The 20,434-nt window shown below is 36.3% G+C and overlaps 1 protein-coding gene across 3 annotated transcripts in view; it reads left to right on the plus strand.

Moving 5' to 3' along the window:
• Positions 1-20,434, plus strand: part of TFEC (transcription factor EC) — a 100,574-nt gene that overhangs the window by 59,981 nt on the left and 20,159 nt on the right. For all 3 annotated transcript variants that reach the window (XM_053716695.1, XM_053716696.1, XM_053716697.1), the window contains one exon: positions 349-444. In XM_053716695.1, coding sequence (XP_053572670.1) covers positions 349-444 — 96 coding nt within the window. The remainder of the gene's footprint in view (positions 1-348; positions 445-20,434) is intronic.

Below are 20,434 nucleotides of genomic sequence, written 5' to 3' on the forward strand. Positions count from 1 at the left end.
TTTTACAATTTAATACAGTATAAAAATAGTTCTTAGAACAGTAATATTACAAATAGACTTGCATTACTGCAAGACTCATGGTTTGTAAAAGGCAGAAAAAATTACAAAATCAAATCTTGTTTGATGCCAAACCAGGTTAATTCCAGTATGTCAATATATTAAAAATCTTATACCGTCCTACACCAGCTGATAACGATAACCTCTGTATCTATACATTATTAAGTTAATCTTTCTTATTTAGTATCATTGCCTCAAAAAACTGCCTAATTTAAAAAAAACAAAAAACTTTTAGATATTTGACATTTTTTATTTGATATTTTACAATCCTACAAATTTCAATTTTAATAGATGGAAGAAGTTATTGATGATATTATTAGCTTGGAAACCAGTTTCAATGATGAAGGCTTAAATGGTTCAGACCCTACCTTGTTGATGACAAGTAATGTAAGTATCCTCAATTATAGAAATCTTTATTTGTTAAAGCTGTATTTCAGGTACTTAAGATTCAATTGTTTTCATATTCATTGAACACAAGAACATTTTTGGGTCTAGAGTTTTCTAAAGCAGTTGCCTGACTATTAATTCTTGGATAATGAACACTTTTTATTTATATACACTTTTTGTATATTAAATTCAAGTTTATACACTTTTTGTATATTAAATTCAAGTTTTCACATACTTAGAACTTTTCAATGGATATACAAAATTGGCTAAAATCTGCTATTTGAAGTTTTAAGATATTTTACGATGTGTAAAAAGTAAAGCGAAATTTAAAAATGTCAATATGTAAGTTCCTGAAATCTCTGTAAGACTTATTTGATTTGAGATATTCATAACATTTAAAGTTAAAATTAAAAGTTAGAATGATCTGCTAATGAAAATGTTAAATTAGGGACCTTACTATTTTTATTGCACATGAGTAAATATCATCTCAATAACCTGATCTTTATATCTTCATTTCTACGGAATTGCATCTAAACAAAAATGCTAGGAAATCTCTTCCAGATGAGAGCAATCTCAGGTTATGGCTGTAGTCTTGTCTAAAAATCATCACATTGCCATACAAAAGTGTGAATTTTACTCCACACAGGCAGGACATTTATTTTAGATATCTGGCTTATTTATAGTTTCAGGGACCTGGTCAGATAAACAGACAGAAACAAAATGGTCACTTGATATTAAAATCAGCATAATTGATATAAGACTAATATAAGTGCATTTATTTACACTAGAAGATCTAACAAATATTAAAACCTGTAATACATTTTAAACATCCTTTCTAGTGGCATAAAAAAATAACTTTAATATCCTTTTAAGTTTTCTTTTACCTCTAATCCAGAGCTGTCCTACCAATGATAAGGATTGCAGTATGACTCCCTAATACTTTTTATCTGGCTACCCACATGTTTAAATTATTTAATGTTTGTGTTTTGTGGACCTTTTTCAGAATTATTTCTGGGTACACATGTTAAAAAGAAAGCTATGCAGAGCACATGTTTGTGTGATTATACAGGTTAGCATTTAGCTATGATTCCACTTCTCTAACTTGCCCCATTTACTAAAGATAGAATGAACATCCAGTTGGGTCATTTAAACAACTGATGTTAGGGAAGAGCTAGCACTTCTGATTGGATCAGCAGTGGGTTTCTGCTCAAGACCATCAATGCTCTGCAGGTCACAAGCGGTGCTTCTACTGTGTGTTTAACCTCTTTGCAGAGGTTAAACACACAGTAGTACATGCTCACTAGTCTTAAAATGACATGCTCTAACGAATATGAGCATGTAAGTTTTGCGACTATTAAGGCCTCTTAAATGCTAATCCCTTACTGTGTCCTGCTTGGGAGCTGTAAGCCTGTAAGCTCCTGAGAAGGGACTTTACCATTGTGTTTAATTCCAATACCTGGTTATATAGGGTCAATAATGCAAAAACCTAAAGTACCCATTTAATGATTTGCAAACCTAAACATTAACATATGGAATGCATGCTAATTTTATCTATTCAATAAAAAAAAAACAATGAAAGAAAATAATTTAAAGAAATATGTTTGAATTAACAACTTTAACTAGATGCTCAAATTCTAGATGTAAGGGTTACTGCCTATTGACCTATAAATGTTCCCATTTCTGTAAATGTTACTTGGGATTGGCCAGACCACAACTAGGAATGCCAAAACTCTACCCAAGACTGTCCAATCCCTGCCACAGACCATGCCCCTAACCACCAGATATCTTCCTGAAACACACATACCCTATACCTTTTATCCCTAGAATAAAAAAGATAACTTATATGCATTGTATGTCAAGCTCACAGTGCTTATATCAGTATAGTTAAAAAAAATCAAGATCCCCATATCCTTCAAGGTAGCTGTAAATAGGGTTATTTCATATATGAAGAGTTTCATTAACCCCTTGTTTTTCAGAGAGGGCTGCAATTCATTACTACTCAGCCAAAAATGCTTGAATAGTTTTTTTAGCAAGAAAGAGGATTTCGGACAATAATTTACAGGCACTTAATTAAAGACAATTATTTAATAATAATAAACACAGCAACACTTATGTGGAAAACATAATGACAGCTGTATGGAATACATTTTCTTTCTAAAACCCCTTCTCATAAGGCTCAGCTTTATATGCAGTGCACACGTGAGTTAATCTAAATACTAGTAGCAAAAATAATTTGTGGTCTTAAGGGAACCTTCAGCAGAGAGCAAATTACACTGTTACTCTTTAGTATTAGCTCTTAGTTTTTCTAAAAATAAATACAAATAAAATCTGTGTTTACTTTCATTAAATAATAAAGGAATAGTTAAAGGGATATGAAACCTCATGATTCCGATAGAGCATGCAATTTTAGCAACTTTCTAATTTACTTCTATTATCAATTGTCCTTCATTCTCTTGGTATCTTTTGTTTGAAAAACAGGGGGTTAAGCTCAGGAGCTGGAGCACTTTATGGCAGCATTTTTGCAAGACTGTTATCCATTTGCAAAAACACTAGATGGCATCACTATTGCCCCAGACACCTACCTAGGGATCTCTTCAACAAAGAAAACCATAGGAACAAAGCAAATTTGATGATAGAAGTAAATTGGAAACTTTTTTTTTATTGGTATGCTCTGTCAGAATTACAAAATATATATTTTTTGTTTCATATCCCTTTAATGTTTGGTAAAATGTTGCATTTGATATAAGTAGAATTGTCCTATAAAAAGCAAATTACATCAAAAGCAAGTTTCTATATTTTAAGGGACAGTTTACTCCAGAATGTCTATTGCTTAAAAAGAAAGATAATCTCTTTATTGCCTATTCCCCAGATTTGCAGAACCAACACTGTTATATTAATACATTTTTTACCTCTGTGATTATGATTTGTCTAAGCTTCAGCAGGCTGCCCCTTCATCTAATTTTTTTTTATAGACTTGCATTTTAGCCAATCAATGCTGACTCTCGGGAGTCAGCATAATGTTATCTATATTGCACACATGAACTAGCGCTATCTAGCTGTGACAAACTGTCAAAATGCACTGAGATAAGAGGCGACCTTCAAGGGCTTAGAAATTAGTGTATGAGCTTACCTAGGTTTAGCTTTCAACAAAAAATACCAAAAAACAAAGCAAATTTTATGATAAAAGTAAAATGGAAAGTTGTTTAAAAATGCATGCCCTATCTTAAAGGGCCATAGTACCCAAATGTTGAAACACTTGAAAGTGATGCAGCATAGCTGTAAAAAGCTGACTAGAAATTATCACCTGAACATCTTTATGTAAAAAGAAAGATATTTTACCTCAAAAGTTTCTCAGTAGCCACATCCCATTGTAAAGGACTTCTAAGCAGCAAATTAGTATGTCTGTCCCAGGACAGCGGAAGGAGCGAGCTTACGTGCACTCTCATGTTATTTCCCTATTCAGCTTAAAGGGACAGTAAACCCACATTTTTTATTTCATGATTCAGGTAGAGAATACTATTTTAAACAACATTCCAATTTACTTCTATTATCAAATTTGCTTCTTTCTTAAGATATCCTTTGTTAAAGAAATAGCAATGCACATGGATGAGCCCATCACACTAGACATCTATGTGCAGCCACCAATCAGCACCTACTGAGTCTATCTAGATATGCTTTTCAGTAAACAATATCAAGAGAAGGAAGCACATTAGATAATAGAAGTAAATAAGAAAGTTGTTTAAAATTGCATGCTCTTTCTAAATCATAAAAGACAAAATGTAGGTTTCATGTCCCTTTAAGGAAGTTTACAATGAAATCTCATGAGAGTTAAGTGAAATCTCATGAGATCACAGTAAAAGAGTTCATGACCTCAGCACTGCTGCTACTGATTGGCTGCTGTTCATTTCTTCATTTTTTATTTTTTTTTTAACCTGCAGCTGGGCAGCTGCTGAGTATAACTTTCTTGATACAGAACTTACTCTGCTGAGCTGAGGAAGTTGTGAGGTAAAATATCTTCCTTTTATTACATAGAGGTGATATTTTCCTGTCAGCTTTTTACAGTTATACTGCATCAGTTTCAAGTGATATAGCATATGAGTATTATGTCCCTTTAATCACGAAAGTTTAATTTGACAAGACTGTCCCTTTAATGTGGTATTGTCTCCTATTTACAAAATATCTGTTTACAAACTTACGGCTAGATTTAGAGTTCTGCGGCCAAAGGGGTGCGTTAGCTACGCATGCTTTTTTTCCCCCGCACCTTTTAAATACCGCTGGTATTTAGAGTTCACAGAATGGCTGCGTTAGGCTCCAAAAAGGGAGCGTAGAGCATATTTACGGCCACTGCAACTCTCGATACCAGCGGTGCTTACGGATGCGGCCAGCTTCAAAAACGTGCTCGTTCACGATTCCCCCATAGGAAACAATGGGGCTGCTTGAGCTGAAAAAAAACCTAACACCTGCAAAAAAGCAGCGTTAAGCTCCTAACGCAGCCCCATTGTTTCCTATGGGGAAACACTTCCTAAGTCTGCACCTAACACCCTAACATGTACCCCGAGTCTAAACACCCCTAACCTTACACTTATTAACCCCTAATCTGCCGCTCCGTACACCGCCGCAACCTACATTATACCTATGTACCCCTAATCTGCTGCCCCTAACACCGCCGACCCCTATATTATATTTATTAACCCCTAATCTGCCGCCCCCGCTATCGCTGACACCTGCGTATTATTATTAACCCCTAATCTGCCGCTCTGTACACCGCCGCAACCTACGTTATCCCTATGTACCCCTAATCTGCTGCCCCTAACACCGCCGACCCCTATATTATATTTATTAACCCCTAATCTGCCGCCCCCGCTATCGCTGACACCTGCATATTATTATTAACCCCTAATCTGCCGCTCCATACACCGCTGCAACCTACGTTATCCCTATGTACCCCTAATCTGCTGCCCCTAACACCGCCGACCCCTATATTATATTTATTAACCCCTAATCTGCCGCCCCCAACGTCGCATCCACCTACCTACAATAATTAACCCCTAATCTGCCGACCGGATCTCACCGCTACTCTAATAAATGTATTAACCCCTAAAGCTAAATCTAACCCTAACACTAACACCCCCCTAAGTTAAATATAATTTAAATCTAACGAAATAAATTAACTCTTATTAAATAAATTATTCCTATTTAAAGCTAAATACTTACCTGTAAAATAAACCCTAATATAGCTACAATATAAATTATAATTATATTGTAGCTATTTTAGGATTAATATTTATTTTACAGGCAACTTTGTAATTATTTTAACCAGGTACAATAGCTATTAAATAGTTTAATAACTATTTAATAGTTACCTAGTTAAACTAATTACAAAATTACCTGTAAAATAAATCCTAACCTAAGTTACAATTAAACCTAACACTACACTATCAATAAATAAATTAAATAAACTACCTACAATTATCTACAATTAAACCTAACACTACACTATCAATAAATTAATTCAATACAATACCTACAAATAAATACAATGAAATAAACTAACTAAAGTACAAAAAATAAAAAAGAACTAAGTTACAAAAAATAAAAAAATATTTATAAACATTAGAAAAATATTACAACAATTTTAAACTAATTACACCTACTCTAAGCCCTCTAATAAAATAACAAAGACCTGCAAAATAAAAAAATGCCCTACCCGATTCTAAAATACAAATAGAAAAGCTCTTTTACCTTACCAGCCCTGAAAAGGGTCCTTTGCGGGGCATGCCCCAAAGAATTCAGCTCTTTGCCTGTAAAAAAAAACATACAATACCCCCCCAACATTACAACCCACCACCCACATACCCCTAATCTAACCCAAACCCCCCTTAAATAAACCTAACACGAAGCCCCTGAAGATCCCCCTACCTTGTCTTCACCACGCCGGGTTCACCGATCGATCCAGAAGAGCCTCCGATGTCTTGATCCAAGCCCAAGCGGGGGGCTGAAGATGTCCATGATCCGGCTGAAGTCTTCATCCAAGCGGGAGCTGAAGAGGTCCATGATCCAACTGAAGTCTTCTATCAAGCAGCATCTTCAATCTTCTTTCTTCCGGATCCATGTAGTTCATCCCGCCGACGCGGAACATCCATCTTCACCGACGACTTCCCGACAAATGACGGTTCCTTTAAGGGACGTCATCCAAGATGGCGTCCCTCGAATTCCGATTGGCTGATCAGCCAATCGGAATTAAGGTAGGAAAATTTTGATCAGCCATCGGAACAGCCAATAGAATGCGATCTCAATCTGATTGGCTCATTGGATCAGCCAATCGGATTGAACTTGAATCTGATTGGCTGATTCCATCAGCCAATCAGAATTTTCCTACCTTAATTCCGATTTGCTGATAGAATCCTATCAGCCAATCGGAATTTGAGGGACGCCATCTTGGATGATGTCCCTAAAGGAACCTTCATTCATCGTCTAGTCGTCGGAAGAAGAGGATGGATCCGCGCTGGAGGTCTTGAAGATCAGCCAGTCGTCATCGGATGTAAGAACATAGAAGATGCGGCTTGGATGAAGATGTTTGCCGGTCCGGATGTCCTCTTCTGCCCGCTTGGATCAAGACTTCAGCCGGAGGATGGATGTCTTCAGTCCCCCGCTTGGGCTTGGATCAAGACATCGGAGCCTGGACGGATCGCTGATACCCGGTATGGTGAAGATAAGGTAGGAAGATCTTCAGGGGCTTAGTGTTAGGTTTATTTAAGGGGGGTTTGGGTTAGATTAGGGGTATGTGGGTGGTGGGTTGTAATGTTGGGGTGGGGGGGTATTGTATGTGGTTTTTTTCAGGCAAAAGAGCTGAATTCTTTGGGGCATGCCCCGCAAATGGCCCTTTTAAGGGCTGGTAAGGTAAAAGAGCTTTTCTATTTTAATTTTAGAATAGGGTAGGGCATTTTTTTATTTTGGGGGACTTTGTTATTTTATTAGGGGGCTTAGAGTAGGTGTAATTAGTTTAAAATTGTTGTAATATTTTTCTAATGTTTGTAAATATTTTTTTATTTTTTGTAACTTAGTTCTTTTTTATTTTTTGTACTTTAGTTAGTTTATTTAATTGTATTTAATTGTAGGTATTGTATTTAATTAATTTATTGCTAGTGTAGTGTTAGGTTTAATTGTAACTTAGGTTAGGATTTATTTTACAGGTAATTTTGTAATTATTTTAACTAGGTAGCTATTAAATAGTTATGAACTATTTAATAGCTATTGTACCTAGTTAATATAATTACAAAGTTGCCTGTAAAATAAATATTAATCCTAAAATAGCTACAATATAGCTACAATATAATTATAATTTATATTGTAGCTATATTAGGGTTTATTTTACAGGTAAGTATTTAGCTTTAAATAGGAATAATTTATTTAATAAGAGTTAATTTATTTCGTTAGATTTAAATTATATTTAACTTAGGGGGGTGTTAGTGTTAGGGTTAGACTTAGCTTTAGGGGTTACTACATTTATTATAGTAGCGGCGAGGTTCGGTCGGCAGATTAGGGGTTAATAAGTGTAGGTAGGTGTCGGTGACGTTGAGGGGGCAGATTAGGGGTTAATAAATATAATATAGGGGTTGGCGGTGTTAGGGGCAGCAGATTAGGGGTACATAAGTATAACATAGCTGGCGGCGGTGTGCGGTCGGCAGATTAGGGGTTAAAAAAATGTAATCGAGTGGTGGCGATGTGGGGGTACATAGGTAGTTTATGGGTGTTAGTGTACTTTAGAGCACAATAGTTAAGAGCTCTATGAACCGGCGTTAGCCCAAAAAGCTCTTAACTCCTGTTTTTTTTTCTGCGGCTGGAGTTTTGTCGTTAGATTTCTAACGCTCACTTCAGCCATGACTCTAAATACCAGCGTTAGAAAGATCCCATTGAAAAGATAGGATACGCAATTGACGTAGGGGGATCTGCGGTATGGAAAAGTCGCGGCTGGAAAGTGAGCGTTAGACCCTTTCCTGACTGACTCCAAATAGCAGTGGCCGGTAAAAACCAGCGCTAGGAGCCTCTAACGCTGGTTTTGACGGCTAACGCCAAACTCTAAATCTAGCAAAAAGTGCACAAAGGAAATGTTCTACTGTGTATTTCTTGCATTTATAGAGGAATAATAAATAGTTTGTAATTACAAGACATTCATGTTGTGTTGCTATAAAATGACACATCAGCCAAGGCTAAACTAAAAAAAGAAAAGAAAAATTATCATTTTTAGTGCAAATGTTTTTCAAACCCAAACTCCACACACCCTTTACCTTATTTGTAGGAGTAAAAATTATATTTTTAGTATAAAATGCATTATTTTTCAGTTATCTGTCATAACCAATTAGGGAAATATATGTAGAAAGGTTAGCCTTGATATATTAGCAGCGTGCATTTGCTTGTTCTGAGAATTTTAAAAAACTTACATTTTCAGTGCTAAATTACATGAAATGGGGGCAAAGTAAACAATGGAAGTACAGGTGGCCCTTGTTTTACAACGGTTCAATTTACACCGTTTCAGAATAACAACCTTTTTTTCCAGTCATGTGACTGCTATTGAAAAGCATTGAGAAGCAGTGCAGTTATTAAAATAGCCAACAGGTGGAGCTTTCCGCTTGTGTTGCAGCAAAGCCAAGCAAGCTGAAATTAATCAGTTTAACCAGACCTGAGCTATCGAGCAGATTTCAAAGGAACAAAATCTTCCTGTCTATAAATCAGTCCAGATTGGAATGCATAGAAAGAAATGTTTGCAGAAAAATGCAAAGTGAAGTCTGTGTTGTGTGATTATTTTATTAGTTTTATAATGCTATTTAGCAAATGTTTTTTGTTCATTTAACTTAGTTTAATTATATATTCTGTGTTGTGTGATTATTTTATTAGGTTTATAATGCTGTTTAGCATTTAAAGTCTTCATTTCAAAGCTTTAAAAATAATGTATTAGGTGTTACTTATGACAATTTTGATAGGGGCCTGAAACCTAACTCCCTCACTTCTCATTGTCTTACATTATAAACTGGGTTTCAATTTACAACGGTTTCGATTTACAACCATTCCTTCTGGAACCTAACCCCGGCGTAAACTGAGGGCTACCTGTATTTTGAATAGTTTGATTACACATAACTAAACATTTTATATTGAATCTCAATGTGTTTACTGTCCCTTTAACTGTTTAACTCCAGCAAAGCCAGGTCCAGGTGTTCATGTCCCTTTAAATGTTTTTCAACATTTTCCTTGGTTGTAGAGTCCAGGGACATAGTTTCCTTTGTATTGTTTATCTTATCACCTTTGTTGTGGCCTAGTAGGACAGATAGCAATGAGCTCTGGCAAGCAATCACTTTGTAGAATGTTTTAGAGTCACTATAGCTTCTAAACTTGAGAATTAATTTCAAGAAAATCAGGAAAACAATGAAAGTACATCGCAATGGGGAATTCAGTTTTGAATTTAGTTTCCCTTTGAATTGATAGACTTAAACTGTTGCTAATGTGTGGTTTAAGAATTTACCAAAGGATTAAAATGTTTAGAATGTGCACCGTTTCTACAAGGTCATTAGCCATTCAGGAGAAGGACTTAAACAAACATTAACATCACAATTTGCCTAGCAAAGTAAAAACCAAAGAAAAACAAGAATACAAAGTTAAAAGCAGAGGCAAAGTTCATCATGCAGCTGAGAACAAAATTCTCTTTAGCATCCTTTGTTATTCATATGGCTTGAAGCACAAAATATTACAAAGAATACTGAAAAGTGTTATATACAGGAAATTATTCAGGTAAGCAGAATGTTACAACATCTTTATTTGTATAACATTTTGAACATACTCTATTAAATATTTAGTTTTATTATCTTTATAGTTAGTAGTTAGTTATAGTTAGTTTTGTTAGATAGACTGCTAAACATGTTACTCATTTGTATTTTTGTACTATGTTGTAGCCAGCGTTTTATTCTCATTGCTGTTTAACATGAGGAATACTAATAATGCACATTAAAAATGGGTAAATTACAATATACTGGGGTGAAAAGATGCATAGAAGAAAAAGGCCATGAAATGTAATCTCATATTTGATACTTACATTGTTTAAACATGTTTGCAACCATATAACCATTTCATCCTGATTTGTTAACATTATAAATATCTTCTGTTCATTATGTGGGATATATATACATACAGGTATACCCTGCTCATACAGCGGCTTAGGGACTGGGGCCCTGCTGTAAAGTGAAAACCGCCTTAAAGTGAAACAAGGCAGTTTTAGCTTTCTTTTCACTTGCCAGTGCGTTTAAAAACTTGAAAACTTGTTTGAACTAACATATATTAAGGGTGCAATAGCGCTACATTTAGTTTAATACTAGCACAGCAAGTATTCAATTAGTATTCAATAAATACTGTACCTGTAAAATAGTGACAATTACTGTAGTACAATTTGCCAGACTATAACACTGAGACACAGATTGCACTGCATTGCTTTAAACAGAGTGAACTGCGCATAACAAACTGGTGCCAGTCACTTTTCTCGCAATCTCACGATGATTACAGCACTGTTTCAAAATCCTTGGAGGTTAAACTACAGCTCCACAAAGCGCTGTATTAGCGAAGCGCTGTAAAGTGAAGCTCTGTAAAGGGAGGTATACATGGACATTAAAATAATACTTTCATGATTCTGATAGAGTGTACAATGAATAATTAAAAAATAAATAAAATGATGTCATCAAATTTACCAATTAATATATGTATGACAGCACACTTTTCAAATAGTTCCCACAGCTTTAAAATTGCGAAAGTGTTTCTCCCAAACCAGAATAATCATGACAGCACCGCTGTATAAAAGCAAAAAAAGTTTGTTTATTATAAAGAGCCTTCTTGCACTTTAATACAGTGTTCCGAATATTCTGGTTTGGATATCATCAAACTGAACTCTTTGCTTGGTATCCTTTGTTTAAACTTTTTTCAATATATATATATATATATATATACACAATGTTACAAACACTGCTACTATTTAGGATACTGAGAAAAAGATGCATTTGATAATAGAAATAAATTGTATTTGTTTTATTGTTCACTCATGTAAATAAATGTATTAGTTCTAAGTTAAAGGGGCATGGAAGTCAAATTGATACATTCCTGGTTCAGATAGAACATTCAATTTTAAGACACTTTTCAATTTACTTCTATATTATCAAATTAACTTATTGCTCTTGGTATCATGTTGAAAAGCACAACTAGCACTAAAAAAACTTCAACAAGAAAATCATCTAATACATTGGAGCATTTCTTTTTTGCACATTTTAATATGTTAACAGTGCAGTCAAAGGGGCCTATTTATTAAAGGGCTTGAAGGCGGACAGGGTTATGGAGCAGTGGTCTTTAGACCGCTGCTTCATAACTGGTGTTTTTGAAGACTCGCCAGAAACACGGGCCCACAAGCTCCATCCGGAGCTTGATAAATGGGCCCCAAAAAATGAATGTGGGTTGTCTACTTTAACCCCTTAATGACCACAGCACTTTTCCATTTTCTGTCCATTTGGGACCAAGGCTATTTTTACATTTTTGCAGTGTTTGTGTTTAGCTGTAATTTTCCTCTTACTCTTTTACTGTACCCACACATATTATATACCGTTTTTCTCGCCATTAAATGGACTTTCTAAAGATACCATTATTTTCATCATATCTTATCATTTACTATAAAAAAAAATATAAAATATGAGGAAAAAATGGAAAAAAACACACTTTTTCTTACTTTGTCCCCCAAAATCTGTTACACATCTATAACCACCAAAAAACACCCATGCTAAATAGTTTCTAAATTTTGTCCAGAGTTTAAAAATACCCAATGTTTACACGTTCTTTGCTTTTTTTTGCAAGTTATAGGGCAATAAATATAAGTAGCACTTTGCTATTTCCAAACCACTTTTTTTCAAAATGAGCGCTAGTTACATTGGAACCCTGATATCTGTCAGGAATACCTGAATATCCATTGACATGTATATATATTTTTTTAGAACACATCCCAAAGTATTGATCTAGGCCCATTTTGGTATATTTCATGCCACCATTTCACCACCAAATGCGATCAAATAAAAAAAATTGTTCACTTTTTCACAAATTTTTTCACAAACTTTAGGATTCTCACTGAAATTATTTACAAACAACTTGTGCAATTATGGCATAAATGGTTGTAAATTTTTCTCTGGAATCCCCTTTGTTCAGAAATAGCAGACATATATGGCTTTGACGTTGCTTTTTGGTAATTAGAAGGCCGCTAAATGCCACTGCGCACCATGCGTGTATTATGCACAGCAGGGAAGGGGTTAATAAGGGAGCATGTAGGGAGCTTTTTGGGGTAATTTTAGCTTTAGTGTAGTGTAGTAGACAACCCAAAGTATTGATCTATGCCCATTTTGGTATATTTCATGCCACCATTTCACCGCCAAATGCGATCAAATAAAGAAAAACGTAAAATTTTTCAAAATTTTAGATTTCTCACTGAAATCATTTACAAACATTTTGTGCAATTATGGCACAAATGGTTGTAAATGCTTCTCTGGGGTCTCCTTTGTTCAAAAATAGCAGACATATATGGATTTGGTGTTGCTTTTTGGTAATTAGAAGGCCGCTAAATGCCACTGCGCACAACACGGGAATTATGCCCAGCAATGAAGGGGTTAATTAGGTAGCTTGTATGGAGTTTGCAGGGTTAATTTTAGCTTTAGTGTAGAGATCAGCTTCCCACCTGACACATCAGACCCCCTGATCCCTCCCAAAGAGCTCTCTTTCCTCCCCCACCCCAAAAATTGTCCCCGCCATCTTAAGTACTGGCAGAAAGTCTGCCAGTACTAAAATAAAAGGTATCCTTTTTTTATATATAGCATATTTACATATGCTGCTGTGTAAGATTCCCCCCCTTAGCCCCCAACCTCCCTGATCCCCCCCAAAACAGCTCTCTAACCCTCCCCCTCTGCCTTATTGGGGGCCATCTTGGGTACTGGCAGCTGTCTGCCAGTACCCAGTTTGCATGTAAAAATGTCTTTATTTTTTATAATTTTTGGTTTTTCTGCAGTGTAGCTTCCCCCCCCCCCAAGACTAATCCCCCACCCCCTCCCAGATCCCTTAGATGACTTTAATCAGGGATTTTTTTCCCTCCTTTCTCCCCATAATAAAATAAACGTTTCTGTAGTGTAAGTGGTTCCCACCCGCTCCCTCCCCGTGCACGCGCCCGCCCACCACCCCCCGTGCACGCGCGCGTGCCCGTGCGCGCCCCCGGCGATACCGCCCCCGATCCCGCCCCCCTCTCTGACCAAGAAGCCATCGATGGCCGCCCACCCACCTCCCACTTCAGCTCCCACCCACCAACGAATGCGGCCATCGATGTCCGGTGCAGAGAGGGCCACAGAGTGGCTCTCTCTGCACCGGAGGGGTAAAAAATGTTATTGCAGGATGCCTCAATATCGAGGCATCCTGCAATAACCGGAAAACAGCTGGAAGTGATCAGGATCGCTTCCAGCTGCTTTCCACACTGAGGACGTGCAGGGTACGTTCTCAGGCGTTAACTGCCTTTTTTCTGAGGACGTACCCTGCACGTCCTCAGTCGTTAAGGGGTTAAATAAACTGTGTATATATATATAGTTTTTATAGGTAAATAAAAAAACAAAGGCTCTATAACTGTTTAAATGGAGTTATAGCAAAAATGCTAAAGATTCTCTGGTGCTTTGAGCAAGTTTTTCACTGAAATTCCTGGAAGTGAAGGAGTTAAACGTGGTTTCCAGTTTTCTTTTATTTTGCTTTGTTATCTTGGTATCCTTTGTTGAAGAGTAAACCTAGGTAGGCTAATAGAGATTCAGGAGCTTGTCTTTAGCAGTCTATGGCAGCTGTGTCTTGCAAACATTGTTTGTAGAAATGTTCTACATTGCATACATTGCTGCCGCTGAGAGCTACAGACACATGCACAATTTGAATCACAAGAGTTTAATTTTGACTTTACTGTCCCTCTTAAGATATATGATGTAAGTGACTGTAGTAATCATGCAGTTAAAGCAGAGTCGCGCTAACCCGATCCTCTTCTTCACAGAGCCCCGGTCATGCTAACAAGACACTTAGGGGTCAGTTTATCCAGTTGCGGCAGACAGGGCGTACATATGCGCCCCTGTCCAGCGCAACTCGCCTCTGGTGGGCTGAATTCCGCTGCCGGAATTCAGCATTGCACAAGTACGCAATCTAGCACTCTTGTGCAACACTGCCCGTGCACAGCCAATCACGTGCGGGCATGAGCTGTCAATTTCCCCAGTCGCAAAAGACCGGGGAGATTGAAATTGGTTAGGGAAGCAGCTGTCTAATGACCGTTGCTCGTTAAATACTGACTGCAGATTCTCTTATGAAAGCCTGCAGTCGTAGGGGGTCGAAGGCTGGTGAAGGTTTTTATAAATCGACCCCTTAGAGGGGTGGCTCCCAGAGCTTGCACTAAACTAGAACTTTTTCTAGTTTATAGGATCACTGGCTGTTCACTGGGGCACAAGTAAAATAGACTGCTTGCCTAATTTGTCTATGAGTTGCAGTACATTTAGAGGGTCTGGACACGGATCCCTCTAGATACTTATTCTTAATTTAAACTTTTTCACCTGTAGCATTGGAACATTTACACAAAAACAAATGCAAATGTTCTAAGAATGTTAAGTAATACAGAATAGCGCAGCCAACGAATATTCAGGGCAACTATTTTCTCCAAATATTCATTCCAAAAATTTGTCTGAACCGAATTTGTGCAGCTACTCACCTCTACTGCTATTATTCTTATTCTTCTTATTAATAATATCCTTTATTTATAAAAAATAAGTATCTCAAGTTAATTTTAAATGTTAGCAGTGCAGTAAAAGGAATATGATACAAATCAATACTCTCAAAGCAATATTCTAATTCCTCTATACATTTCTGACTTATGCATAGTTATGTTTCTGACTGATGATATATTATGCACTTGATGTACTCTATAACTGCTTGCCCCTGACAAGTCTTAAACTTTGTGCCTGACTCTATAAAGCTCTCTGGGCTTGTCAGATTATATAAGAAATCTTTCCAGTATGATGAAGTCCCTGGCCTCATTCTATAAAGGCAGTGTGTACCTTGAGATCAGTGTGTCATGAAAAGGGCTGTTCCCTGCTTTTAAGTATGTGAAGGTGATGTATACATTACAATAGGGCTCACAAACAATGTATTGTAATTTAAAACAAGTATAAAAGGAATAAATGAGATATTGAAATAAAAATAAACAGTTAAAATTGTATTGTTTAATTGGATTAATTAACATAAAAAAGCTAAAATTAGTATTGGAATTGTGCAGAAATCAAATGATTAAAGGAGCACAGTAGCAATTGTAATAAAACTATACTGCATATGCAGAAACATACTGAAATTCATATTTATAATATGAAATTCAAAGTATATTGTTTTTCTTATTGTAAAATTATTTTCCTCTCCTTAGCTAGTGGGCTGAACAGGGGTGTTCTATGGACGTAGCTGAAATTTCTCATCCAAGTCTCCAGTTGCAGTGTATTCTGTAAACATTCCCCCCTGCAGTTCTCACGGTTTGTTTTTTTTCTCGTAAAAGGTGGTGAGATTGTGTCAAATTATGCAAAACACTTATTAACCTAATAGGAAAACCCATGTATGCAAAAACAGAGGCACTTGTAAGATACTATACACTAAAAGCATAATATTCTGATTTGTATAGACTGCAATATTTTATTTTTTTAAAGTGTGCCCCTGCTCCCTGCTAACTTCGTCCTCCCCAGTGAAGTTTTTTATTTCCAGCTAGCCCCTGCGAGTGTTGGAGTAGAAAATCACTATAATGATCTCAGTTTAGCTAGCTAGTTGTGTAAATGAGCTCTATAAATACATACAGTGGTTATTTATCCATCTGCAGTACCTGTTCAGACCACTCGGTTGAAAGTTCTTGTCTTGACACATTTATCTCTGGTTTTCATCTCTCCAAGGTCACTAAATAGATCACTATTTATAAGTGTAACAATAATTGTTAATTATCAGCAGTATCTTTCTGGTTATGTCTCTAGCAGTGTGTTAAAGTGCTTGGAGGCATTTTGTTAAGAACGTGCTACATATAATTGTTAAAGAAACATTAATATTAGTATTGTCTTTATAACATTTTTATAGTGCAACATAAACATAGAAATATAACTTTTGGTAACATGGATTGCAAACATAAGGGTGATGATCAGGAAATTGTTACTTGTAAGACTTTATAGCCTAGAAAAAACAATGTTTTACAACCTATGCTATACAGGCATACCTCATTTTATTGAGCTTCGCTTTATTGCGCTTCGGAGATATTGCTCCTTTTGGGTTTGTGGCAACTCTGTGTCAAGCAATTCTATCAGTGCAATTTTTTCAGCATATATACACACAAACACATAAATACACATACAAACACATAAATACACATCTATATATACACACCACCAGCAAAAAGATTACGATTCACTAAAGGCTCAGATGATGGTTATCATTTTTTAGCAATAAAGTATTCTTTAACTAAGGTATGTACATTGTTTTTTTAGACATAATGCTATTGCATACTTAATAAACTAAAGCATAGTGTAAATATTACTTTTATATCCATTAATGTGACTCACTTTATTGCTATATTTGAATATAATGTGGGGTCTGAAACCAAACCGCAATATCTCTGAGGCATGCCTATATATTAAATAATATGCAACGATTACAAAAGAATGGCCTAGATTACAAGGGAAGCACTGTTGATGATACAGAATGCGCTATCAATATTGTAGGACCTCTCTAAGGATAATGCACAATCTGGTATTACAAGTCCATAGTAAAGCAGAATTAGTAGAATGTTTAGTGAGACCAACATCACTTTAGAGGTGCTGCAGATGTAGCTTTGGTGCCTGAGAGCTTCAGGCTCGCACAAGCTTGAAGAGCAATACCGTGCAGACTAGGTTCCAAAGAGCGAACTTTGTCCGCCTGGCAATTGATAAATGTGGACAATGTGTTTAAAGGGACAATCTAGTATAAATTAAACTTTCATTATTCAGATAGGACTTTTAATTTTAATCAACTTTCCAATTTACTTTTATCATCAAATTTGCTTTTTTCTCTTGGTATTCTTAGTTTAAACTAAACATAGGTAGGCTCATATGCTAATTTCTAAGCCTTTGAGGGCTGCCTCTTATCACATGCTTTTTAAATCTCTTTTCAACACAAAGAGACTGAAAGTACACGTGGGCCATATAGATAACACTGTGTTCAGGCACAGGTGGTTATTTAAGATTTAGCACAAAACAATGCTAAATTTAAGACAATAGATCATAAACAGTCACAGTCATGTGATCAGGGGCCTGGAAGAAGGTTCCTAGATACAAGGTAATCACAGAGGTAAAAAGTATATTAATATAACTGTGCTTGTTATGCAAAACTGGGGAATGGGTAATATAGGAATTATCTTTCTTTTAAAACAATAACTATTCTATGGTAGACTGTCCCTTTAAGGACAATGTGTTTAGTAAATTAAAGACACTTACTACAGTGTCATTGTTGAAGTGGACTCCTTGCCCATGTGCTTAGTGAAATATGGCTGCACCTCACTTGTGAGGGCCACAGAAGGCTGAAATGATTGTTGGTGGTCGCCATGTCACTGGTTCAGGAAGGGATTGCTGGTTTTTTTTGGTGCTGGACTGACCTAGTTAGGCAGGATCAGAATAATTTACTTCAGGAAAGCTCTTCTCTGTGAAAAGTACAATTGGGCTAAAATAAGTTGCTCATAGGCGGTAAATCACCATAGAACATGCTGCTGAGCTGTTTGTTCCTGAGAGAGTGCTTTTCTTTCTGTATAAAGTAAAAGGTTTGAATTCTTAAATATAAACTTAAACTAGCTGGAAATGATTGGTACTGCTGTATTAATATGATCTGGCTGATTAGAAGCCCCCAGCTCTATTGGTGAACATATACATAGGTCCACAAATTATTTATTTAAAAAAAAAACCCCCAAAAAACAAGATAGTGCATTTTGTTTTTTAAATTCTTTGTGTAAGATGGAACAAAGATATGTTTGGGTACAGTGGTCCTATAAAGCATTGTACGGAATTTGGCAGTGCTATACAAATAAATGATAATAATAATAGCCACGGTCCTCAATTACCCCCAACAGTCCAGGTTTTTATTATAGCTGAACAACAGCACAGGCGAAATAATCAGCTGATGGGTGAGAGCAGGTTAGTAACCATGGTTACTGATCAGCAGATTACTTCACCTGTGCACTGGTTTAGCTATAATGAAAACCTGGACTGTTGGGGGTACTTGAGGACCGAGGTTGAGAAACACTGCTTTAAAGGAATAGTAAAGTCCAAATTAAACTTTCATGATTCAGATAGGGCATGTCATTTTAACCCTTTGAGTGCTAAGCACTTTCCCACCTGGGTGCTAAGATTTTTTAAGTTTTTTTTTATTTTTTTAACAACATTTTTTTAACTTTTTTTTTTTTTTTTCAGACCCCCAAGACGTACACTGTTGGAAAGGTTAGGCGATTACCTTTCCAATGGTGGGTCTTGGGGGTCTGTAGCTGAGATACAGGCTTCTAAGCAGCATGCCCCCTGCTCCTATACTTAACATTGTTAAGTATAAATAAAGTTGTGCAGTGACGTCATCACGTTATTGTGCGTGACGTCACCGCGCATAACGTGAAGCCCCGGCGATGCCTGTCACTATGCAGGCCCGATCACCGGGGTAGGAGCGGGTGGGAGCCCCCAGATCTCCCTCAAGGTGGGAGAGTGCTAGTGACGGCTCTGAGCCGTCATTAGCACCAGAGTGGGAAACTCTGTGACGGCTCAGAGCCATCATTAGCACTCAAGAGGTTAAACAACTTTTTAATTGACTTTTATCATATTTGTTTTGCTCTCTTGGCATTCTTAGTTGAAAGCAAACCTAGGTAGGCTCTTATCTAAATGCATTTGACAGTTTTCATAGCTAGAGGGCGTTAGTTCATGTGTTTCATATAAATAACATTGAGCTCACGCATGTGGATTTCAGCACTAATTGCCTGAAATACAAGTATGTCAAAAGATCTAAGATAAGAAGGCAGTCTGCAGAAGCTTAGATACAAGGTAATTACAGAGGTAAAACAGTGTTGGTTGTGCAAAACTGGGGAATGGTAAATAAAAGCATTATCTATCTTTTTTAAAAATAAAAATTTGGTGTTTACTATCCCTTTAAGTTCTGTAGTTACACAGTTACACAATTAAATCTGCCCCTGACTGGAAACAGCAAATGACAAAAGACTTATATCCAAGATACTTTTCAAATGGTATATCCCTATACTGCAAAACAATGCAGCATTTGCCAACACAATGACAGTTTTAAATGCTTTTTAAACATTTATTTTGTATGCAAATCAGTTTCAATGAAGCCTGTATTTGCTGATGATATATACTATGCATATATAAAAATGCCCCAGTGTCCTTTTAAACTCTCCAGCTACTGAAAATGATTAATAATTTCTGAGAAACCCTTATTTAGTAAAACTCAGCTTCATCAGACAGATATTATAGATATTATTAACTGCTAATATAAAAAAAGCTGTTTAACAATGTGTGGTAAAGGGCACATACATAATAATTGCTTACTGGCCTACATAATATTTTAATGTTATAAATAAATGAGTTCTTCATGGAGTAATTATTTAGTTCATTAATGATTAATGAAATCCTCGTTAGAAGCAGAATTCTCTATTTTATTATTGGTGTAATAGTGAGGGCTGTGTAAATAAGGCTGTTAAACTTTACATTGAAAAATGTGCTGAATTGCTAAAATGCTAATTTATGCATGATTCTTAAACGTCTTCTGACAAACTGATGCACTGGTATAAAATTTTAGGGAAAATAGTCTTAGCTATTTGAAAATATGATTTTCCTCCTGTATTTATCACAATTGGTTTTAGGTTAGACATACTGAA

This window comes from Bombina bombina, chromosome 6, assembly GCF_027579735.1.
Source record: "Bombina bombina isolate aBomBom1 chromosome 6, aBomBom1.pri, whole genome shotgun sequence".
NCBI classification, from domain to species: domain Eukaryota; kingdom Metazoa; phylum Chordata; class Amphibia; order Anura; family Bombinatoridae; genus Bombina; species Bombina bombina.